This window comes from Oryctolagus cuniculus, chromosome 14 (genome assembly GCF_051225735.1).
Source record: "Oryctolagus cuniculus isolate XC-2025 breed Fujian yellow rabbit chromosome 14, ASM5122573v1, whole genome shotgun sequence".
Lineage (NCBI taxonomy): Eukaryota > Metazoa > Chordata > Mammalia > Lagomorpha > Leporidae > Oryctolagus > Oryctolagus cuniculus.
Genome location: NC_142880.1, coordinates 37279636 through 37304572, shown reverse-complemented (window position 1 = coordinate 37304572; position 24937 = coordinate 37279636). Strand labels below are relative to the sequence as shown.

The 24937-nt window shown below is 43.5% G+C and overlaps 1 protein-coding gene across 1 annotated transcript in view; it reads left to right on the top strand.

The window, feature by feature from the left end:
* The window catches only part of ARHGEF28 (Rho guanine nucleotide exchange factor 28), a 137199-nt gene that overhangs the window by 25551 nt on the left and 86711 nt on the right, over positions 1–24937 (top strand). The window contains 7 exon segments of the mRNA XM_017350622.4: positions 1537–1744; positions 1747–1813; positions 7699–7906; positions 11994–12105; positions 15630–15672; positions 20702–20825; positions 21158–21290. Of these exon segments, the coding sequence (XP_017206111.3) occupies positions 1537–1744; positions 1747–1813; positions 7699–7906; positions 11994–12105; positions 15630–15672; positions 20702–20825; positions 21158–21290 (895 nt within the window).

Genomic DNA, 24937 nt, shown 5'->3' with positions numbered 1-24937 from the left:
CCTGATTTCCCCAAATGCTAGTATTTTACCACATTTTACTCTATTGTTCTCTCAGTGTGTATGTGCGCATATACATGTGCATGCAAATAGCTAAAATATGTATGTAAATATTTTTAAATTTAAAAAATGACACATATTTATTTCTTAATCTTTCACAGTATACTTTCCTGAAAAATGGACATTCTCTTATATAAGCACCATATAGTTACCAAAATCAGGAAATTATTGACACAATGCTATTAAGTATCTTCAGACTTTACTCAGGCTTAGCCAGTTGTATCAATGATGGCCTTTGGTGTTGCCTTTTTGTTGTCATCTCTCTTTAGTCTTTTAAACATTTCTTTAGAGTTTTATGAGTTTGATTTTATTTTGAAGAATATAGATCTCTTTTTGTTTTTGGTAAAATGTCCTCCAATTTTGGTTTGTCTGAACTTTTGCTGTAATTGGATTCACATTATAAACATTGGGCCAGAATTCTATGGATGTGGTGATGTATCCTTCTTGGTGTACTGTATCAGGAGGCACATGATGTAACTTTTCCATAGTTGCTGGCTTATTTCATCTTTGATCTGCCATGTTTCTTTTCAGTAAAGTCATTTTTTTTCCCTTTTTCAAAGTAGTAACTATGCTGCCAGGAGATATTTTGAGTTCGTTAATATCCCATCAGATTTTCACACACTAGTTTAAGCAGTCACATAAATGACAATGATGATACCTGGTTGTGGTGGTGGTATGGCTGTCTTCCGTTTTACTTCCTTCTTCAGACATGAGTCATTTTGACGATCAGCACCTCAAATCATGAGGATTTCAAAGCCCTTCTCTTAGATCCAGTGTTTTGATCAACCAGGATTCTATTCACATAGGTAGGCTGGGCTGCTTCCTTCTGGTGATGATTTTCAGAGAAATCGTAGGTCCTTCACTAGCTCCCTCTTCTCTCTGCCATTCAGATTGTCCCAGTGTGCAGTCTTAAGGCAGGGACAAGAGTTTAATTGTTTGCTGGCTTTGGTTACTGTTTGCAGGTACCTTGGAGCTGTGGGACTTCCCTGTGCTGCATTTATGCTGTGTGCACGCACCTCATCGACTTTCATTTTGGTTTTTAGTTGGTGCTTTTCCCTGATGGACTCAGATTTATGTGACCACTGTTACCTTGTTTACCTTCTCCACTATGAACTTCTCTTTGCATTAAAGCTATGTACTTGTTCGTTTTCTTTCCAAGTATTTCAGACGTTCTCCTTCATTTTGAGTCACTGGTTCTTAAAATGTTAAGAGCATAATCAGTTTCCAGTTTTGTAATAGTGAATAACATCATAAAATACTAGGCCGATCGTTTTCTTTTCAGTAAATCATGTGACAGCAGACACATGAACAAAAACATATCATGAAAGAATTCTCTATTTACATAAAACAAAACAAAAACAAGCCAAACAAAAAAGATAAATGAGGTGGAAGGTTTTTAAGTTGGGGGGATTTTGTTGATTCTTAACTGAGCCAGTCTTTCTGCTTTTGCTCAACAAACGTTTTTCTTTCAAATTCCAGGTTGGCGATTTGGATATCAACTATATTAATATAGAGGGCATCCCTGCCAGCACCAGTGCTGAACCCATGGGTTCCACTCTGGGATCTGAGAACCACATGTACCTCCCTCCTACAGAAACCAGCCCTGGTATGTTCCCAGGCAGGGAGGACAGGGAAGTGGTGGGAAATACTGAAGCCCAGTGGCCCTTTACATCACCATCCAGTTCATGCACAATTTGAATCTTTCTTTAGGTCTTCATGGACTCAAGAAAGAACAAAGCCATCTGAAGAAAAGAAGGTAAGATATAGCCTAGAGAAAAAACATAGAAACTTTAAGAACCTTGTAGCTAGACTTGGAGAATCCTATTTTTAAGTTTTTTATCAGCCCCACCAAGTTTCATCTGTACATCAAAATGTTGCTCCTCTTTTGATTCCAGTGTTGGTTGATTTGAAAATAAGACACTTGGGCTGGCATTGCAGCATAGGGAGTAAAGCTGCCACCTAGAATTCTGATGTCCCATGTGGGTGCCAGTTTGTTTCTGGCTGTTCCGCTTATGATTCAACTCTCTGCTAATGGCCTGGGAAAAGCAGTGGAAGATGGTCCGAGTTATTGGGCTCTCTGCCACCCATGTCTGAGACCCGGATGAAGCTCCTGGCACCTGGATTTGGCCCGGCCCACCCTTGGCCATTGTGGTCATTTGGGGAGTGAACCAGCAGATGGAAGATTGCACTCTCTCCATCTATCCCTCTCTGTAACTCTTTCAAATAAATAAATACATCTTAAAAAGCGAAAAAAGGGGCTGGTGCCATGGCTCACTTGGTTAATCCTCTGCCTGAGGTGCTGGCATCCCATATGGGCACCAGGTTCTAGTCCTGGTTGTTCCTCTTCCAGGCCAGCTCTCTGCTGTGGCCTGGGAAGGCAGTGGAGGATGGCCCAAGTGCTTGGCACCTGCACCTGTATGGGAGACCAGGAGGAAGCACCTGGCTCCTGGCTTCGGATCAGCGTAGCTCCAGGTGTAGCGGCCATTTGGGGGGTGAACCAATGGAAGGAAACCTTTCTCTCTCTCTCTCTCTCTCACTGTCTAACTCTGTCAAATAAATAAAAAAAAAAAAGGAAAAGAAAAGGAAGGCACCTAAGAAAATGGACTAAAGTCTAGTAGAGGGAAGCTCATTGAGATTCCTTTTATACTTACTATATTGACAAAAACTTGAAAAATCTAAAGCTGTTTTGGTGACATGCAGACAATGGAGACTCCGATGTATAAGTGACAGGAGCAAAATTGTGTAACAGTCTTGGAAAATCTGAGATTATCACATGAAGTTGAATATGTGCTTTCCTCTGGTATGCTAGGATGCATTCAGAAGTACTTCAAAAATGTGTGGGAAATAGAACTAAAAGCTAAGTTTATTTTTGTGCAAAATAGTTTTGAAATCCATGCATAGCTTTTTTCATAATGTACACTTCCCACTGACTTTGTGGATTCCCCTTTTATATGTGAGTATGAGGGGGCTTCAAATCATTCAGAGAAGTGAAACTAAAAGGTGATGTACATTTTCTGTGAGCTTTTACAGGATACCTCATTTTTATAGCAGCACAAAATAGCCCAAATATCCATGAAATATTGTGTGATATGATAAAAATCAATTAACTAAATTAAAAATTTAGTTTTAAATTTAACTAAAAATTTAACTAAATTAAAAATTAAACAGCTAAATCTACACATATAGTTTCATGCATCTCAGAAGCATAAAATGAATAAATAACAAAAGTAAGCCATAAAACACTTAGGTTAGATTCCATTTTCATAAAATTCAAAACTAAGCAAATTTGTTATTAGGATTTATAAATATGTACATAAGCTATGAAGAAAAACAAGAGAAGGAAGCGGGGGGGGGGATCCCCAAATTCAAGATGTTTGTTACGTCTAGTGAGGGATGGAATACATTAGCCTGCAGGAATGTGTCCAGGGTGTGGCCCAAGTTCAAGAGTCAGTTGGGTGGGCTCCTATGTGCCTGCTCATTTTTATGTTCTATAACTCACAGTTGCCTTACTTGTATTTTCTTGTGTATATAAAAATGTCATTAGCGCTTAAGTTTTATTGTATACAACATGATTACGTGCGTTTCTGTGTGTTTAGACCTGTGTCTGCCTGTATCTGTCCATTCATCCTGTTTGTGTGTATAAATGTTTATCTGTGAATGAACATCCACACAGGTGAGTGAGCATCCAGCAGAGGTTCAGTTGATCAGGAAGGAGAGAAAGGGAGAGGAGCCAGCATTCAGTGGGTGCCAATCTCTGTGCTCTGTTTTGCACTGACAATTTAACTTGAGGTTGTGAAACTTTAAGTAACAGGTATTGGTGTTGGAGGTTGTGTTTAGATTTATATTCTGGACGTTAGTATTTGTTTGGAATTGATTATGTGTGATTCCTGAATTGATGGGCTGTTTTGGGCTCTGTGTGGACTTGTGTCGCCCTGGGAGGAGGGGCCGCTGAATCCACAGAGCTGCTTGCAGTGTGTGAGATGGGGCACTGTGGCGGGGTCCCCAGGCCCCGTCACGTCTGTGGCCTGGCAGGTCCGGGGAGGTTCACGGGATTTTTTTAGAGGAGGCCCTGCAGGAACATAGAGGTAGAAGGCACTAAGGTCTGTCTGTTTTGCTTGTGCAAATATTCGCTGAGTATCTAGACACCGCGCTGTCACCAGCCCACTGAGTAGATGTCTGAGTCCTGCTCTCTGATCCTAGGCAGGCTCTGGGGCTCAGACACCTCACTGCTGCGGAGAACTTTCCTCTTCAGCATGTAGGAGAAACCTCTACTCTGAGTAAAGGTAATTCAGGATGTCAGCGCAGAGGGAAGAAGAAAGAGGGAAAGGAAGGCGAGGCCATGCCTCAGAACCCGCCCCCCAGGCCGAAGGTCCCACAGGCTGACTATCTCAGGGGCACCCCTCTCCTCTGAGAAATGTAGGGAATAGGGGAGAGAACAGTGACCCCTGGGATGCCCTGTTTGACCCTGTAGCCGGGCTTGATGTCACGGCGTGGGGGAGAGGGGAAGGGGACAGGGAGTGTGTAATATGATTGACAGCTCAGAGTGACATGAACCTGATTCGTTAATGTGAGAACACGAACAGTCTGGCACGCTGGGAACTTCTAATGAAGGGGAAATTTGGGGGCACACAATAAAAACTGGGGTTCATATAGGACAAGGCTAGCTAGGACCTAAGTCTTCGGTTTCTAAGGTGTAAAATAGTATTTTAGTGTTACTAAAATATGCACAATTTGTAACCATTGTATTATTTAAATGTAATAGCTCTTTGGAGAAAGCACAAGAGGAAAATAAGCAATAGAGCATCTACTTAAAAATCTTATATAACAGAAAGTTAGATGACAGAAAACAAGTGCTTATTTCAGTCTAAAACTTGTATTTTTCAAAACCTTTTTGTCTTACTGCAATCTGCAGTAAGAAATGCATTTCACATCATGAAAGAGCATGTGGCATTATGTTCTAAAGTACTCCAGTTCATGCTTTTAGAAGAAAATTCTGGTCACAGAATAATGCACTGATTTCTCATTCCTCTAGGGGGAAGTAGGAAATTACTGTTGTGAAATGAGAGTCTAGGGGCCAGTGCTGTGGCGCAGTAGGTTGAACTGCTGTCTGCAGTGCTGGAATCCTATATAGGCACCGGTTTGAGTCCCGGCTGCTTCACTTCCAATCCAGCTCCCTGTTAAAGTGCCTGGGAAAGCAGCAGAAGATGGCCCAAATCCTTGAGTCCCTGCATCCGTGTGGGAGACCCAGAGGAAGCTCCTGGCTCCTGACTTCAGCCTGGCCCAGCCCCGACTGATGCGGCCATCTTGGGGGGGTGGTGAACCAGCAGATGGAAGATCTCTCTCTCAGTCTCTGTCTCCCCCCGGCCCCGGAACTCTGACTTTCAAATAAAATAAATAAATCTTAAAAAAAAATTAAAATGAGAATGTAGCTAGAGGTAGTCTGGAAGTGTGGTGCCCTTGCTGTCAGTGTCTTAGGCTAATAGCTTCACAAAGAAAAGTAGTGGTTCAATGTGTATGAATAAAAGGAATGCTTTAGAATACACGGCATAAAATACCGCAGGTGCTTCTAGGGTGCATTCCCACTGATGCAGAGACACTGTCTGCAACCAGAAAGACTTGTGATGATCAGGGTGTTGCCACAGGCTGCCCATCATTCAGAACTCACCACCTTCGTGCAGAGATCAGAAGCCAAGAGACAAATGCAGAGCCGCAAGATATCAGCAAGTTTGACGTGCCTTAGGTCTCCTTCGTCTCATTAGGGAACCACAGAGCACCCTGAAATATCTGTTACTGCATTCCTGTTCCATTCAGAGTCCCAGCATTTGCCAGGAATGCTGAGCTTCGTGGTTGCATTTTGGTAAGAAATAGTCTAATGGACTCCAAGATCCTTGGATACCGAATTAAGGTGAAGCCTGAAGCCCACCTGCAACTTGTTGTCTCAGATTTCTTCTCAATGCCAAGGTGAAGGCCCTTGATGAGTTCCTGAAGGAGGAAGCCCCAACGTTGGGCATCCTCAGTGGCGCCAAGAAGTGGCCTTTACTCGCTGGCCAAGTGTTGTAGTGCCCAGAAGTTTCTGAAATGATTCAAGGATTAGAAACGGAGTGAAATGTTTGCTTTAGAAGCTCAGATAGTAGGACTTCTGTTCCAAGAGGCATCTGATTTATTAAGTTGATATTCTACATTCATTAGATAGCTTGTGGTTTTAGCCTGTGGGTCATACACATACATAAGGAGAAGTGGAGGGAAGAAAATCTTCCATCTGTTGGTCTATCCCTCAAATGCCAACAACAACCAGGGATGGGCCAGGCTGAAGCCAGGAACTTGGAACTCCATCTGGGTCTCTCACATGGGTGGCAGGGACCCAAGTGCTTGAGCCATTGTCTTTTCAGGGTGCCCATTAGCAGGAAGCTGGATCAAAAGCCCTGTTTGCTGGAACTGAAACAGGCACTCTGGTATGGAATGCAGATGTCCCGAGTGGTGGCATAACCCACTTGCTCTAATGCCTACTCTACCTTTTTTTTTTTTTTTTTAAACAACCCAAAAGGTTAATTCAAAGTTTCATGAGAACTGTTGGCCTTGAAGTTTGATTGGTTTGAACATCAGTGTTGTGGAATGAAGTGGGAATGTGGAGGGTCAGAGTCTCTGCTTGTAGTGTTACGGTTGTGAAAGTGAAATGAGGGAAGAAAAGTTGTCACAGAGCAGAGTCACACCTGCAGCGGATTGTTCCTGGGAGTGTTTTCTAGAAATCTCTAAAAATGGCCATGCAGTGTGGGATGAGTGGAACCCGGGATAGCTCCGTGCCGGCCTACACAGCTCTGAGGAGACCCCCGCATGCGTCTCTTGTCTCTCCTCCCTGTGCCCCTGCCTGCCACAGTGCATCTTCCCATATGCAATTCTCCCTCCTCCCCAGGACCAGCCTCCCAGCAGCCCAGTGGCTCTGTTTGGTCTGCATGTTAAATATTTGCAGAGTTACTATTTGCAGCTTATAATGGTTAGATTTACAAAACATAAATAATGAGGTTAGTACTAACTCAAACCAGCTTTTGTTTCTTTGGGTGCCTTTGAGGTCTGGCTTTGGCCAGGGACAAACATTCATTTGGGGAAACATGAAATGTTGTTTAAAAAAGAGGAGACTTGGAGCGAAGAAAAAGTAATAAAACTCATTAAATAGGGGCCAGCCATGTGGCGTAGTGAGTAAAACTGCCACTTGCAGTGCTGGCATCTCATATGGGCGCTGGTTCTAGTCCTGGCTGCTCCACTTCCAATCCAGCTCTCTGCTATGGCCTGGGAAAGCAGTAGAAAATGGCCCCCAAGTCCTTGGGCCCCTGCACCCGCCTGGGAGACCAGGAAGAAGAACCTGGCTCCTGGCTTTGGATTGGCGCAGCTCCGGCCATTGGGGCCAACTGGAGAGTGAACCATTGGATGGAAGACCTCTCTCCTCTCTCTGTCTATCTCTGCCTCTCCTCTCTCTGTGTAACTGACTTTCAAATAAATAAATAAATATTTAAAAAACTCATTAAATATTGCTTGGAAACTAAGTGGCCAGCCACTGCGTGGCACAGCTGTGAGGGAACCTGCACGGAGAGCAGACCCAGCGGTACTGGCTGCTCCCCTGGTTACGTTCTAACCTTGTGCTGTCAGTTCCAGCCTGGACGCCTTGGATGTCGAGAGCGCGGGGGCCGGGCATTCTGAGCACACACATGTTTGCTACCCTCCTGAGCCTCACGGTGCCTCAAGGACCGGGGTTCCTGCTGCCGATGAATTGGATTCTTTTGAGAACGACACAATACCAGATTTTCATATCTCCAGGACTGAATCGCTTTCTCTCTCAAGTAATCTGCAGCCAAAGGTATTGTTTACTGGTATTGTTTATTTGAAGTATGGAGAATTTGTTGTCTGAATCCATCCATCACTATCTAACAGAAAAACTGTTTTATTTGCACATTTGAGCCATTTCAGAGGTGAGAGAAGGCCCTTGTGATGTGTGGTTGAGGCTGTCTTTTAAATCTCTCCTACTCTGTTTCAGTCTTTAAAGGCCAATGGCTGGCTTGTATTTTCTTTAATTCACCATGAGGACGTACCGTCTTTCACATAGTTGGAACATTTTATCGTATGTACGATGATTTCTGTCATCATCCATTAAGGAAGGGGAGAAGAACTCGTGGCACTGAGTTTATGTGATCAGACTTGTGTGGGTCACATACACGTTTGCTTGGCCCAGGAGGGAAATGAGCTTAGTAAGGCAGCAGCATTCCCAGGAAGGCATCCTGGCTGCCTGAACTAATCGGAGCATCACACACTTTGTCAGCGTTTCCATGGGAGCCAAGCTTTCTCTTGGCAGTGCACACTGAAGTTTCATTTTGGTGTGTGTGTGTGTGTGTGTCTGTGTTTAAAGTAAATACATTTTTCCAACCTTGCATTTTTGTGTCTGAATGTGTTTTTTTCCTGCTTCATTTCTTTTATTGTCCATTTCTTTTCTTTTAATTGGAATTGTTTACTCCTCTCAAACAATGTGATACTGTGCCAGAACTTCTTTTACTGTGAACATATGGTTATTATGATACTGCATTATTTTTGTAGCATTACCTGCAATATATAAAACCTTTTATGTATGTACTACATATGAATTTTCTCATAACTCACCTAGGATGTAAGTAGTGTTTGTTTTTAAATTTTTATTATTTATTTATTTTTAAAGATTTATTTATTTGAAAGGCAGAGTTACAGAGAGAGAGAGAGAGCGGGAGTGGTCTTCTACCCCCTGGCTGCAATGGCTGGGCAGTGCCAGGAGCTCCATTTGGGTCTCCTACATGGGTGCAAGGACCTAAGGACTTGGACCATCTGCTGCTGCACATCAGCAGGGAGCTGGGTAGGAAGTGGAGCAGCTGGACTTGAGCCAGCACGGATAAGGGATGCCAGCATTATATATGGAACTTAACCCACTGCACCACGATGCCAGTTCCTCCATCCCCTTTTTTTATTTCATTGTTTGAGTTGATGAGCTTCTGGAAAGGTTAGTGTTTTATCCACATTTCCCCCACCCCAATGATAGAGCTGGAGCTCAGATTTAGACCTCTGACCACAGATTCTTGGTCCTTTTTTCTTGGCTTTGAGACCTGTAGTGCAATGATGACCTTTTGAAATTGAAGGTTCTGTGATACTTCTGGATAATAAGAAATGGATATTGTTGGCCATATAGATAAGTCTTAGATTTGCATTTTAAATGAAATTGTAAAAAGCTCTTTATTATTTGGAAGGAAAAATAATTCAGTCTTTGAGAAATAGTTTCATGTTGTTCAGGGAGTATCTGTCCTACAAAATAGATCTTGCCTTGCTTCAGAAATTACCTAGTATGACTTTTTACCAAAATTTTTCAGTTTCTTTTTTGAAGATTTATTTATTTATTTGAAAGAGTTACAAAGAGTGAGAGGCAGAGAGAACTTCTCTACCTGCTGGTTCACTCCCCAAATGGCCGCCGTAGCCAGAGCTGGGTCAGACCAGAGCCAGGAGCCAGGAGCTGCTTTTGCATCTCCCACGTGGTAGCAGGGGCCCAAGCACTTGGGCCATCTTCCGCTGCCTTCCCAGGCAAATTATCAGGGAGCTGGATCAAAAATAGAGCAGCCAGGACTCTGAACTGGCACCCATATGGGAGACTAACATTGCATACAGTGACTTTACCTGCTACACCCCAGTGCTGGCACCATAGCAAATTTTTTTAAAGTTTTTTTTTTAAATTTATTTGAAAGGCAGAGTTATAGATAGAGAGGGATGGAAGGAGAGACAGAGAGAGAGAGACAGATCTTCTGTCCGCTGGTTCACCCCCTAAAGGGCCACCATGACCAGGACTGGACCAGGCTAAAGCCAGGAGACAGGAGCTTCTTCCGGTCTCTCATATGGGTGCAGGAGCCCAGGCACTTGGGCTATCTTCCACTGCTTTCCTGGGCATATCACTGTGGAGCTGGATCAGAAGTGGAGCAGCTGGGACTTTAACCTGTGCCCATATGGGATGCCGGCTCTGCAGGCAGCAGCTTAATTCACAGCCTGGGCCCCTAGACAATTTCAAGGTTTCATTGTCTTGAAAAATGATTACCATCCATGACTTCATTGTGCTAGGTCCTTTGTAGCCAGCTCACTGCTGGGGTTTTAGGACAGTTCAGGCTGGCCTTCTCAGGATGCAGCCCCAGCATGTACGCCCTGATAAGACAGTCGGGAGCCACAGCCCAAGGCCCTTGGAGGCAAGGTCAGGCTTCTGTTTTCGGCTTCCTTCTGCTTTCTTTAAACCAATGAACGCAGGGTGACCATGTGTTTTCGTTTAGGAGGAATAGGAGGGACTGTGTATGGTGGCAGAGACAGTTTCCAAAGGCTTGATTTTAGTAGAGAAAGCTGCAATGTTTAGAGATACCCTAAAACTCCATGGATAGGATCAATCCTAAGGCCTCTATGGGATAGGAGTTGGGTGCTATAAATTGCTTTAATGGAATTCTACTGCATATTCACTTAAACTTTCTGAAACATAAGAAAACTATGTTTTAGATTTTTTGCCATCCTGCATTTTTATGAATATTGCCAATATAAAAACAGAAATGATGTGTAATTTGGAAAAAAAAAGAGAAATAGCTGTCATTAAAAAGGAGTACTATTAAAGATATACTAATCAGTGATGTTTAAACATCACTCCAGGAAGTGAAGGAAGGAAGGTCTATTGAAAAATGAACCCAGGCTAGAAGGATTTGTACATTGACCTGATGTATTAATTTCCCTAGAAGCTATAATCATATTATAATTTCAAGTAGCTGCTTTGCAGTTTTAAAACCTCTTATATTTGCAACTGCTTCTTCCTCTACCTTCTAGTATTCCTTAAATGTAGAGCTCTCAGTCGGCGCCGCAGCTCACTTGACTAATCCTCTGCCTGCGGCGCCGGCACCCCGGGTTCTAGTCCCGGTTGAGGTGCCAGATTCTGTCCCGGTTGCTCCTCTTCCAGTCCAGCTCTCTGCTGTGGCCCGGGAAGGCAGTGGAGGATGGCCCAAGTCCTTGGGCCCTGCTCCTGAATGGGAGACGAGGAGGAAGCACCTGGCTCCTGGCTTTGGATTGGCGCAGTGCGCCGGCTGTAGCGGCCATTTGCGGGGTGAACCAACGGAAGGAAGACCTTTCTCTCTGTCTCTTTCTCTCTTTCTCTCACTGTCTAACTCTGCCTGTAAAAAAAAAAATGTAGAGCTCTCTGCTCAGATAAAATTTGTTTGAATGCTATAGTATACAGTAGCAAAGTAACTGATAGCTCAGGTAAAAACAATAATTCATTGTTGAATAGGCAAAGAAAAAGTCATGTAATTTTTCAGTTTTTACCATGTTGGTTGGAATGGCATACTTGCATCCTAAAGTATACATAGGAACTGTTCTCAGAATCTCATGTCTACTTAAAGCATTGAAAAGATGGTGACATTTTGGGTTGGGCTTTTTGACCCAGCTGTTGGGACTCCTGTGTCCTTTGTCACAATGCATGAGTTTGAGTTCTGGTTCTGCCACTAATTCCAGCTTTCTGCCAATTCAAACTCTGAGAAGCAGCAGATCAGATGATGGCTCAAGTAATGGGGCCCTTACCACCCCTGAGGGGGACCTGGATTGGGTTCCTGACTTCCAGTTTCTAGGCATTTGAGCGGTGAACCAGCAGGAGGGAGCTGCTCTCTTTTTCTTTCTCTCGCTGACTTAAAACGCTGATTTATTACCTGTAGTCCTCATGTTTGCATTAGATCTTTAGCTATGATAGTTGGCTTCACTATCATAATCATTTTACTATCTTTGTGTATCCCTTAACATCATGCTATATGCCTTAAATATATTCAATAAATTTTTTAAATGTCAATTAACATTTATGATGAGCGCATCTATTACAAGTCTCATGTAGAGTTTTTGAAAAACTCTATGATAATCTCTTTTAGGAATCACTGCTTTCTGGAATCCGCTCACGTTCTTATTCCTGCTCGTCAACCAAAATTTCTTTAGGAAAAACTCGGTTGGTGCGTGACTTCACAGTGTGCAGTTCAAGCGAGGGTAAGCACTGTTCATTTCACCATTTTGTTCCAGAGCAGCCTCTAGTTAGTGTAAGGACACAGAAGAGCAACAAGGATTTTCAATTTTTTTCTCATAGTTATTTTTTCTCCTGAGTCCTTTTCTCATTGGAAATTAGCATGCACAGCTCTGTTGCTGTGATGGTGCAGACTAGAATTAAGTCCAGGCAGATATTGTGAGGGCTTAGAGCATTTTATTTAAGCCAATTATCACAAATTACTTTGGCTTCCAGTACAAAGTACTAAAATAATCCAACTCCTCAGAACCAAAGCATTGAAAAATGGATTTTTTCTTTGTTTAGAAAGGGACTTTAAAGAGTTGAAATAATAATGTATTTGCGACATGAGTAAATGTATCTGATCTCATTTTTTGTGGCAATGTAAGTAAGTAATCAGAAATCTAACCTTTAAAAATGAACTTTTAACCAAATTATAATATATCTATACAATACTAATGCAGATCATAAGCATGCAGCCTGATGAATTTTGAAAATTCAGATCTATAAATTTTCAGAATTCTGATCTATAGATACAACAATTATGGGCAATTTATCAATCTCTTTGTAGTCTCTCTCAGCCACTGGCCTTATTTTCAACTTTATTTTGAAATGTAATTATTTCAGACTTCCATGAATAATGTATAATAATTATATTTAAGGGGTATATTTGGATCCATCCCATTGCATTATAGTTGACATTTTAATGAAATTTTTGTCAATGCATGAGATAATGCCTTTCTTGTCTATTAGCTTTTAGAGTCTTAAAATATTCAGAAAGCAAGGGGTGTGTTTAAGCATTCTCAGATTCCCAAATAGACGATGTTGAAAACAGGATTTATTTTATTTGTTTCTTCCTCTTTTTCTTATTGTTTTACTTTCTTAAATTGTTATTGTCTTATTTTGCACTTTTATGCCATGTGAAACGACACTAAAAAGGTAATCATTGTGGTTGGGATCACCTCCTCAGACAGTGAGTTGCATATAGTAGATGTCCAGTGAATACATGTTGAGTGAATTTGATAGATACGGTGCAGCAAATATAAAATGTGCTAAGTGAGTTTTTTCCTGGGACATATTATTAAGAGGGACGACCTTGAGACTGAGAGCAAATGTCAGTTTTTATTTCTGGAATGGAGAAATGGAGAAAAGTTCTAAGAGAAAGTAGGAGAGGACATAGTTACCTTGAGAGGAAAGGGAAAGCAAAGGTGGATTGCATTTGCTCTCATGGGTTTTGCTTCTGTTTTTCTCATTTCGTGGATCTTTCTAGTGTCTCCAACTTTAGTTTCCTCCAACCTTAGTTAGGTTGCAGTCTCTTTTGATGGCAGTGTGACGCCATTTCGCTGATGGTGCTAGTGGGTGAATTAGCTTTGCACTGTTAGTGTTTGTGAACAAGTAGGAAGCCTTCTGTGCAAAGCGATGGCCCTGCCTGAATATCTGGGTATCCCTGATTTGTACAGAGTTCTGAAGTTTGAAATTATTGAGCAGATGAGTACCAGAAGTTGATTGTTTAGAAGGAACACGAACCCTAATTGATTGTTTAATGAGCAAATAAAGATATCTTAGCCTTGTATAAAACTTAGATCTTTATATTTCATCTGGCTTACAGAGAATAAAAAGCTGATATCAATCCTCCCCCCCTTTTTAATAAATAGAGCTTTATCTTTAGAAAAGTATACTTAAAGACAAAGCTGTCTGAATAAAGTTTCATATTATCTAGAAGTTAAGAACTACAACCAGGCAATATATGGAGATTCCAGTGGGGAGAACTGTATTGTTGCAGATGTTTGGACTGATACCATTTAAGTGAATCAAGACCATGAGCATATGAATACATGAACTCCTGATGAAGAAGGAGTAACTTTAACTGCTTCTGTGTAACACAAGGATAGGTGTGTACGTTGGCCTAGTTCAAGGCTATAGTCTAATGTTTCATTATTTTATTTGCTTAATCAAAACTAAGTGGACATTTGTGTTGCTGTAAATACTCCCTTGGTGAGTTCTGAATAGTCCTAACACTTTTTCCAAAGAGTGTAAGTCTCTTGGGCTCTAATAGGGAACTTTCATACCCAGCATGAGCCATATTGCAAATATGCAAAGATAGGATGGTCTTTCAGTCCTTTGGATTTTCATTTGCGATGTCCAGTATCCTCACTTAGTCACGAGTGCAGTGGTTGCAGCTTTAATATTTACTGCTGTGTACATAAAGCAAAAGCAAGCTTTTAAATTCCCTGTGGTCCTCTGTGAGTTTAGACAGAAAGGGCATAGTTGGAGTGATTATTTTTATAGCCTCATCAAGATGGACAGAAGTGTTCCACATTTAAGAATTTGAAGAGTGAATTAAGTGTGGTTTTCAAGCTTACTATGAACAGATAGATGAAATCCTTTTAGATTTTGTCCAGTTGCATAAATTGTTCCGTTACTTTATAGCTTGATTATCTTCAGAACATGGTTTATTCTGTTGGAACTTAGGCTGTTTTACAATAAGTGCCGTGATTTCTGCCTGTGACTTAATTTTGAGGAACATTTAATTGTGACTGTAAAATAGAGCTGTCAAATTCTTCAACAAAGTAGATTTTCTGTTATGCACAAGATAGCTTTAAATGCAATGTTAAAATTTACACATTTCAGGGGATATTTATTTGTTCTCCTCCTTTTAGGAGGAAACTTCAAAAAGTTTATGAAAAAAATAGAATTAAAAGATAAGGTTATTTAGGTGCAAAAGTTTTGGAAATCCATATGTAGTTTTTCATAATACAAATTTCTCGTGAACTTTTGGAAGACCCCTTGTGTAGCTAGTTGTGCCTCTTCATTGCTCTGGGTTGTGATGGCGAAGGATTTGTCCTTGAGCTGTAGATGGTTACTCCACAGTGGCCGCTCCCTCCTTCAGTCTCTCTCCTTGTCTGAGTCCGTCCGTGTCTCTGCCCCACCCACGCCGGGAAACAAGATGGCGCTGAGCTGCTTGCATGAGCCTGCCCTTCCACCCTCCAGAAGTCCAGTGGGAAAGGTGGTTCTCCCTTTCCCACGGGCCCACAAAGCACAGCTCAGACCTGGCCATTGCTAGGGTTTCATAAAGACACTGCAGCTAAATTAAGATGGACTCCTCCTTATGCTGGCCTGCAAGACTTGGCATTTGAGCTTTGCCGAAAGGCAGCTAAGATATTTATTGATGGCGTGTGTTTGGGAATTGGTGTTAAGAAAGAGGGGTGAGGCTCTGGTGGGACACAATCGAAGCGATGGAACTAATCCTCTGCACTCTGCAAGTGTTGCTGCCGCTTGCTCACGCTAACTTCCTTCCTGAGTCATTACATGCTACTGTATTTTGGCTTCCTTCCCAACCTCTCCAAACTAGGGAAAGTGATAAAGACAGAGCAATGCCCTCTACTTTTATAAGATTACTTGTTTTCCTGTATAGAATGGTACAATATGACTGAGCATGTGCGTGTCAGACTAACACGTGACTGCTCATGTGTCTGCCTTTGTTTTCATTTGATTTTTCTGTGTCTTGTAGAGCAAAGAGCTTACGGCCTATCGGAGCCACCAAGAGACAAAAGGTACTTAAACTCTTCCGATTTTCCTGAAGGACTGCTTGGTCCATGGTTAGAAATGTCTGTGTGTTGTTTTTTATGTCTGTGCAGTGTCTCGTGAGGGATTTCTGTGTGGGCAGCCTGCCTCCGACCCCTGCTCCCTCTGCGGTCTGTGTCCACGCAGACGGCCAGCCCTGTTTTCGGGTGTGCAGACTCAGCACCAGGACAGGGCGTTTCATCTTGGGTTATTTTCACAGTGGACTGTGCAGTCCCAGGGAGAGCAGGGGAAGGGCAGCCTACTTTGGGAAGGCTACACGTGTGCTCTGGGCCTGCTCTCTGGGATTAGAGGAAGCGACCCCTGGGAGGTCGGTTGCAGAAAATACCTAAAGCATCCCTGCTGTCTCTCTTTATGGATCTTTGCTAGGTTTGAAGCAAAGAATGAATTATGCAGAGAGTACTTAAGCACCTCACACTTTCTGGTGGATGTGCATATTCGAAAGCTTCCATATAAGCTTCTCACTGTTTTCCTAGAAGGTAGAGCTGTTGCCAGAGTCAGGCTTGGGAGGCCGACAAGTATGCAGGCGTGCTTTCTGAGTTATGTTGGCCTTGAATAGCTCATTGCCCATGACTCATGCAGTGACACAGTGGGGCTCATGGGCAAAACAAGTTCTAGAAATAGGATAAAGCTTGGGATATGCACCATCATCCGAAAAAGAGTAGGGTGGCTTTCATTTTGGTGATGTTAATGCTAAAGCTCTGAACATTTTGATATATAGATCAAGATGAACTATTTTGTTTTAAATCTTAGAAGAAACATATCAAGAGAAAACAGCATCTTTTTGTTCACTTTTTTTTTTTAATTTTTTGACAGGCAGAGTTAGTGAGAGAGAGAGAGACAGAGAGAAAGGTCTTCCTTTTTCTGTTGGTTCACCTGTCGCTCCCCGTCTTCGTGGAGGAACGACACAGGACCCTGCGCTGTTCTTTCGTCTGCTCGGCCCTCCCCGGGTTTGCTGCTGGTTCTTCCCGGGTTGGCTACTATCCCTTCCACCTCCGTGGAAGGGCAGTTCCCCCTGGCCACATTCCCCACTTCCGCAGGGGAGCGGCACACCGCCGGCCGGCTCTTCTTGGGGGCTGCACAGGTGTTCCCTTAGATGTTCCCCTTAGATGTTCCTCCGTGCATGCCGTCTCTCTCCTCCTTTATAGTCCTCCTCTGCCAATCCCAACTCGGCTGCCCACACGCCGAGTACGCTGCTCTCCAATCAGGAGCAAGTCCTACAGTTTATTGGTTGAACTGGAGGCAGCTGTGCGGAAGCTGTTTACTTCTCTCCCAGCGCCATATTGTGGGAGAGCAGATGCATAGAATAAGTCTTAATTCCAGTAACTCAGTCCAGTCCGGGCTGCTCCCCACATTCACCCCCCAAGTGGCTGCCACGGCCGGTGCACTGTGCTGATCCGAAGCCAGGAGCCAGGTGCTTCTCCTGGTCTCCCATGCAGGTGCAGGGCCCAAGTACTTGGGCCATCCTCCACTGCACTCTTGGGCCACAGCAGAGAGCTGGCCTGGAAGAGGAGCGACCGGGACAGAATCCGGTGCCCCAACCGGGACTAGAACCTGGGGTGCCGGCACCGCAGGCAGAGGATTAGCCTAGTGAGCCGTGGCATCAGCCCACTTCTATTTTTTATCATGAGATCAGAATAGAAACTCTCAGGGAAACAAACAGGATAATTGAGAATGCCTTTGAAGGACAGGATGACGATGACGATGATGGCACCACTGCAGTGACAGTGGGGATGACAGCAGACGCTGTAATAACTGACAATTATTGAGTGTTTTACGTCCCTGTACTGTTTTCAACAGCTTACATTTATTACATTGTTTAAGCAGCTTGCTTCTGAATTGTAGAATTTGGTCATCGTTGTGGTCATTGTTTTGATTAGCAATCATCTCCCTGTCTTCTCTTTAACAATTAGAGAAGCAGCAGACCGATTATAAGGTTTCTTCTTTTTTAAAAAAAAATCAAGAATATTTGTAACTGGAGCAGTAGTGTTGTACTTAGCTGAACATTCGCTTCTGAAGTGTTTTAAATTGGATGAGAGGTGTATGGAGTCCTTTTCTCTCTCACTCCTCATTCCCTATCACTTTTTTTTTTTTTTGGACAGGCAGAGTTAGACAGAGAGACAGAGAGAAAGGTCTTCCTTCCGTTGGTTCACCCCACAAATGGCTGCTACAGCCAGCGCGCTGCACCGATCCGAAGCCAGGAGCCAGGTGCTTCCTCCTGGTCTCCCATGCAGGTGCAGGGCCCAAGCACTTGGGCCATCCTCCACTGCCTTCCCGGGCCACAGCACGGAGCTTGACTGGAAGAGGAGCAACCGGGACAGAATCCGGTGCCCCAACCGGGACTAGAACCCGGAGCACCGGCGCCACAGGTGGAGGATTAGCCCACTGAGCCGCAGCGCCGGCCTATCACTCTTTCTTTATTCTCCCCCTGTTCCTTGATCTCTCTTGAAAGCATCTGCCTCTCTCAGTCATATCCCATAGTGAATCTGGTAGAATAGATTCATCTCACCTGCCCTATCCCTGATAGCTCATTGTCTATGCACTGAGATCCTCAGCCGTACCTAATGCTTTGCTCTGGTCTTGTTCCTTCCTTGGAATTCTGTTATTTGTATTAATCAGTTCGTTTCTGAAAAAGAATTGGTACCTAGGTATAAAGGTAATTCTGCTCTTGCAGGCTCATTTCAGAGACATTCTGAACATCCCAGTTTCTTAAATTATATGGCATGGTTCAGTTATTTTATTTCTTGCAGAGTGGGAATTCCTTTTAGCTCTTCAGATGCCCAATTCTTTAAACAAAAAATTGTAGATATGATCAATTAAAGGTTAAGATCCTGAGAATCTGGGGGTGGACATTTGGTTCAGCCATGAAGATGCCAGTTGGGGTGCCCACATCCCATATCAGAGGCCCTGGTTTGAGTGCTGGCTACTCTGCTTCCAGTCCAGCTTCCTGCTAATGTACACCCTGGGAGGCAACTGGTGATGCTTCAAGTAATTGAGTCCATGCCACCCACATGGAAGGCCCAGATTGAGTTCCAGGTTTCTGGCTTTGTCTTGGCCTGGACCAAGGGATGAGAGATCTCTCTCTCTCTCTCCTCTCTCTCTCTCTCTTCAGAGTTGAATGAAAAAAATTGAGGATCCATATATATTCTTAGTATATTTTAAATATGTTTACCTATTGAAAAGATTATACCAGGAAAGTCTCTGAAGAATGGAGCTTGTAGAACTTTATTGTGGGTGATTCTGTTGGTTATCAAACTGATAATGAATAAGACATTCTTGTTCTGGGGTATAAAAAAGAACTCGATTCTTCTCAGATTGTTAAAAACTAAAAGGTAATTAAATTCTATTACGCAGTCAGTTGAGAATTTTTTTTCTCAGTTTTTGTTTATAGTACTAATGTTAATAAAGGTGAATATCACACAGTTACAGTAGGTTTGAAACAGAGTCATCCAACCTCTGCCTTTGCCCAGAATGTACACAGTTTTACCCATTCTCATAATCTGCTGGTGGATCATGTCTGCGACATGCACACTTCTACCAGATTGGGTGCTAGTTCTAAGACTTTAACACTGAGGGTTTTGGCATGTTTCTTTCCTTTGTCGTCTCTTGGCTCCTTCCAACCTGTGAGCTTAAAAAGCTAAGTGATTTGGTTTCATGTAGTTTATAGAAGATATAGGATAAAAACTGAAAGTGTTATCCTTTATACAGTCTTCTGAAACGCGGAGAATTGCAAGTACAGTTGGGTAACTGGGAATTAATTTTCTTTTATTTGAGAGAGCTGAGTTGTGTTCCTGCTGGGAGGCAGAGGAAGGGCCCTCTTGACCCCAGAATCCACACTACCCTTGCCATTCTTTGATCCTAAGATTTAGGTCTCCTCACCACAGTGCTCTTCCCCCTGCACTGGCCAGCGGTTGGTGGTGGTAGAAGCTACACCTCAAGAGAGGATCTTTTCTAGGCTCTGAAATGCTTTTCTTTTCCTGCTCCCAAAGTGAGTGCAGCAAATGTTATGACATGAGCTTTTGCAAATTGGGAGACTGGCTAAGCCACTGAGGGCTATGGAAGACTTCAGATTATGTTAAGCAGAGAGTTATCAAAGACAAAAGTGACTAGAGGTGGTTGTGGCAGCGGAAAGGAAGTGAAGTCTTGGACCTGGTAGGGTGCACCCAATTCTATTCACTTCCTTTTTCCTTCTAACCTTTTCAAATCCTTTCTCTCCATAGCAGTCCCAGTCTCACTGAGTGTTCAGAGTTTAAGTAGAAAGACTCACTCTCCAGACTATGTCCTTGGATCTGCATGGCCCTGAGGAAACTCTGAAGCCATTTAGTGATTTATCTCTAACAGCATCCATAGGCTTGGATTCTAAAGCACCCAATGTAGAGCTTAGATAACTTAGTTTTGTTATAATATGTGCCTGGTACATACATGTTAGAGTGTAAGAATGATTTGCAGAGATAACGTAGTCTGTTGGTTTGAGTCCCGGCTGCTCCACTTCTGATCCAGCTGTCTTCTATGGCCTAGAAAGTAGTAGAAGATGGCCCAGGTACTTGGGCCCCTGTACCCATGTGGGAGACCTGGAGGAAGCTCCTACCTCTTGGTTTTGTTGTGGCCACTGGGGTAGTGAACTAACAGATGGAAGATCTCTCTCTCTCTCTTTCTTTCTCTCTCTCTCACCCTGCCTTTCAAATAAATAAGCAAATCATTTTTCAAAAAAAAAAAAAAAAGGAAAAAATAGTATAATCTAAGTGTGTCAAGAATCAATGATAAAAACTAAAGTCTTAGAAAGTTGTGAGAGCAATGTTTGCACATTATGTAATCACATACTAATCTATCTATAATGTAGCTTCTTTGACAGCTTTCATGAGGCAATGTGTACATACACCTACATACACATAATACATAAATACACCTGTGCATACACACATGCATGCATGTGTATGTGTATACTGTCCTTTGTGCCCTCCTCATGTCCTAGAAATCATGGTAACAGATTCTTTTTTGTAGAATTCAGGAAGAAGAATGGGATAAATACATCATACCTACCAAATCGGAGTCTGAAAAATACAAAGTGAGCCGGACTTTCAGCTTCCTCATGAATAGGATGACTAGTCCTCGGAATAAATCCAAGGTGATTGTGGTTCTGTCCCCGGTCTCCGTTAAGACACAGGTGGCTTGGTTTCTCAGTAAGTGGTAGAGTTTCCACTTCCCCTTTAAACTCAGTTATCTTAGATTTATGCACAGCTTTTCTTCTGGCATATTGTCCAGGTCATTAGAAATGTGAAGACAAGCACATGCTAGAGACTGCCATTTTGGTGTCATTGTGCTCCTCTGTGCACAATGTTCTTATGTTCCTAAAGAAAATGTAGAAACTCTGTTCTCTGACTTCTGCAAGAAGCTTGGCTGATGCCATTTTCCTTTTCTCATTTCCCCACCTTCCTGCTGCACCTGCTGTTTTTGAAGATGAAAAGCAAGGATGCTAAAGACAAAGAGAAACTCAGTCGACATCAGTTTGTCTCAGGAACATTCGCTGGTGTTCTGCAATGTTCAGCTTGTGATAAAACCGTCTTGGGAAAAGAGTCATTCCAGTGTTCCAGTAAGTTCTTAGGTCCAGAGAGAGATGTCTTTGGGTTTGTCTCCTTGGACAATAAATGCCCTTGGGCATGGGGTTATTACTAAACAGGTTTACATAAACCTGTTTCTTGCTCTACATCTATGAAAAATTCAGCCACACAACCGCCGAACCTGGGTGGAGTCAGTACTTTCAGTCTGTGAGCGATGGCCTCCATGAACCCCATACCTGTATACCTCATTGCTGACTTGACAGGTCTACAAGCATCTCAGGGGATGCAGGCCCAGCACTGGGCTCTCGACCACTCCCTAGAGAGAGCCCTCCTAAAGCTGATCTTCCCAGGTATCAGCAACGCCATCATTCCATGCCAACAGTTTCGGAATATTTCCTTACACTTCCCTTTCTCTCACTTCCTACATCCAAGTCTTCAGCAATCCTCTTGACTCTATTTTCAAACTACGTTCAAAGCCCAGCCAGTTGTCACCCCAGTCACTGATGGCATTCTGGTCCACAGCCGCTGTTTCAGCAGCATTCCACTTGGTATCCTAATGCTTTTATCCCCTAGTGTCTGCCCACAAAGCATCAGCCAGTGTGAGCTTGTTAGGGCATGGATCCCTGCGTCCCAAATCCTCCAACAACTTCCCATGTCCCAGAGCCCTTACAGTACTCCCCAGGACGTGTCCCATTCTCTTTTCCTCCCTCCTTGTCCCTTCCACTGGATCCCTTTGGGATCTTTACTGTTCCTTGAACCTACCAGATGTGTTCCTTCCTTAGGGTCTTCCCTGTGCTCCTACTGCCTGCAGCTAGCTTCACGTAGCTCTGGGGGTTGCTCAGATAATCCTGCTCCGTCACACCTGTCCTGACTGCTCGGGGCCTCTCTCCTCCCTGCAGTTTTCCCCTATCGTATTTATTGCCACAGGACTTTGTATATGCTTTCTGTATTGACTTTATTATCTGTGTTCTTCACCATAAGCTCTATCAGGGCTGGAGTTTTGTCATCTGAACTTTTTCTCTGCTGTGACTAGAATAATACCTTGCATGTCACTGGTGCTTAGTAAATATTTGTTGAATAAAAGAGTAATCCAGAGATGAAGGATTCAGGCCCAGGTAAGTGAAATGCGTTTCATGGGAGCTTTTGGTAGCCAGCATTGGGAGATATGGCTTGTGGGTGGTGCAATGGCTGCCCAGAGGGAGAAGAGCAAGGGACAGTTGCATGTAAAGGTCCTCACTTATGTCCTAGAGGATGGAGGAACTGATTTACAAATGGGTCGTATCAGTAGTTGTACATCTGATAAACACGCCATGTGTGTGGCATTAAGGGAACATAGGATTTTCTTACCATGATGCTGTCTTTAGTTATATCAACTCCACTGTGTGCTTTGGCTTTGCATTTCTTGAAGACAGTTTCTTTTACTGGATCTGAAAGGCTTAATTTGCTACTTTTTAAAAAAGATTTTCTCCAGGTTGCTGATGGGTGGTCCAGGCTTGCTGCCGTCTCCGCAGCCAGTTTCTGTCTGAGGGGCGTGTGCTTGCTTCCTGGGGTGGTGCTCTGCTCTTGTTTGTAGGACTTACTGCCTTCAGTTGAACCCCTCCCTCCCGCCCCCCATCACATCTAAGACCTTTTTCTTCTCTAAGACAGACTCCTAAGCTGGATAACGTCCGTGCCGTGCTTTAACATCCGTCCCCACCATTCTTCATCAGCCACCTGCATGTTGGCCTCTGTCCACGCTACTTCAGAGAAATCCTGTTTTTGATGGACATTTGGGATCACTTTCTAGTGGATCATGAGCGTCTTTCCTCCTGATTTCATGTCCACATCCCTCATTCTAGGTGGATGTTCTCTTGACCATGGCACACTGCTGTCCTGTCTTACCACCTGTGCTGCCACTTTTGCCCCGAGCACCTCCCAAACTCAGCACTTATTCCTTTGCCCTTTATTGTTCCTAAAACTAGATCTTATATTTTTTAAATTAAAATATTTATTTATTTATTTTATCTGAAAGGCCGAGTTACAGAGATGGAGAGGCAGAGGGAAAGAGAGAGAGAGCGAGAGAGAGAGCGAGTGAGCTTCCATCTGCTGGTCCACTCCCCAGATGGCCACAACACTAGAACTGAGCCAGTCTGAAGCCAGGAGCCAGGAGCTTCTTCCAGGTCTCCCACATGGGTGCAGGTGCCCAAGAACTAGGGCCATCCTCCACTGCTTTCTCTGGCACATTAGCAGGGAGCTGTATCAGAAGCAGAGCAGCTGGGACACAAACTGGTGCCTACATGGGAGGCTGGCATTACAGGTGAAAGCTTTACCTGCTATACCACAGTGCCAGCCCTGATCTTACATTCTAGAGTACCACATTCACACCTGTTCCTCCCAGCTTGATCTTCTTATCCCTCACTTTCTCCTTGCACATTTCTAGTAGCCAAAGACTGAGAACTGTGTAGTTGATGTACACCTTTGAGAATTATGGCAGAATGACAGATGTAAACCAAGATGGTTGCAAGCACACTGACCACCCAGATCCCATATGTCCACAATCCACATGCAAAAGGCTGCCCTCCTGCATGTGTTAACGGCCCTGAAAATGCAAACCTTGGCCATACAGACCCATTTCCCTTTTGTCCCAGCCCGTCATGTTTCCATTTCTTTCTTTTCACTGGTACCACCTCCTGGATGGCTGAGTGAATTATCCTAGTTTCTCTCTGTCTAAATAGGAATATTTCTTCCACACTAATCTTTTTAAACACAACTTTCATCACCCCATATAAACTTAAGAACTTCTGTCTGTTTTGTTTATTGGGCTAAACCCCAGCTCTTGAAGTGTCATCCACTTTGCTCATCTGTGAGCTGCTAACTAGTCCCAAAGTCCTGCTGGCTGCCTGAGTTCTCAGACCTGCTGCCTTTTCCTCCTCTCCTGCACATGTTTTCCTGCCTCTGCCAGATCATCTTCCCTCCCCCCGCCCCTTCTCTGCATGGATCTAGATACAGTGGTACTTCATGAAAACAGAGAATTAAAAAAGTCAGTTTCTCTTAAGATTTGGACTATGTATCTCTATTCTCTCATAGCCTGTAGGATTTCTGATGAGAAGTCAGCTGTGAGTCTAATTGGAGATCCTCTGAAAGTAATCTGGCATTTTGCTTATGAACATTTTAGAATCTTTTCTTTATGTTTTACTGTTGAAAGTTTGACTCCATTATTCAGGAAGTTTTCAGTAATTATTTCACTAAATAGGCCTTATAATCCATTCTTTCTTTCTTTCTTCTTTTCTTTTTTTTTTTTTTTTTTACAGGCAGAGTGCATAGTGAGAGAGACAGAGAGAAAGGTCTTCCTTTTGCCTTTGGTTCACCCTCCAATGGCTGGCGTGGCTGGCGCGCTGTGGCCGGCGCACTGCACTGATCTGAAGCCAGGAGCCAGGTGCTTCTCCTGGTCTCCCATGGGGTGTAAGGCCCAAGTACTTGGGCCATCCTCCACTGCCTTCCCGGGCCATAGCAGAGAGCTGGCCTGGAAGAGGGGCAACTGGGACAGAATCCGGCGCCCCGACTGGGACTAGAACCCGGTGTCCCGGCGCCACTAGGCAGAGGATTAGCCTATTGAGCCGTGGCGCCGGCCATATAATCCATTCTTTCTTTCTACACCTACAGGGACTCCTAAGACCTGTATGTTTGGTTATTTGATAGA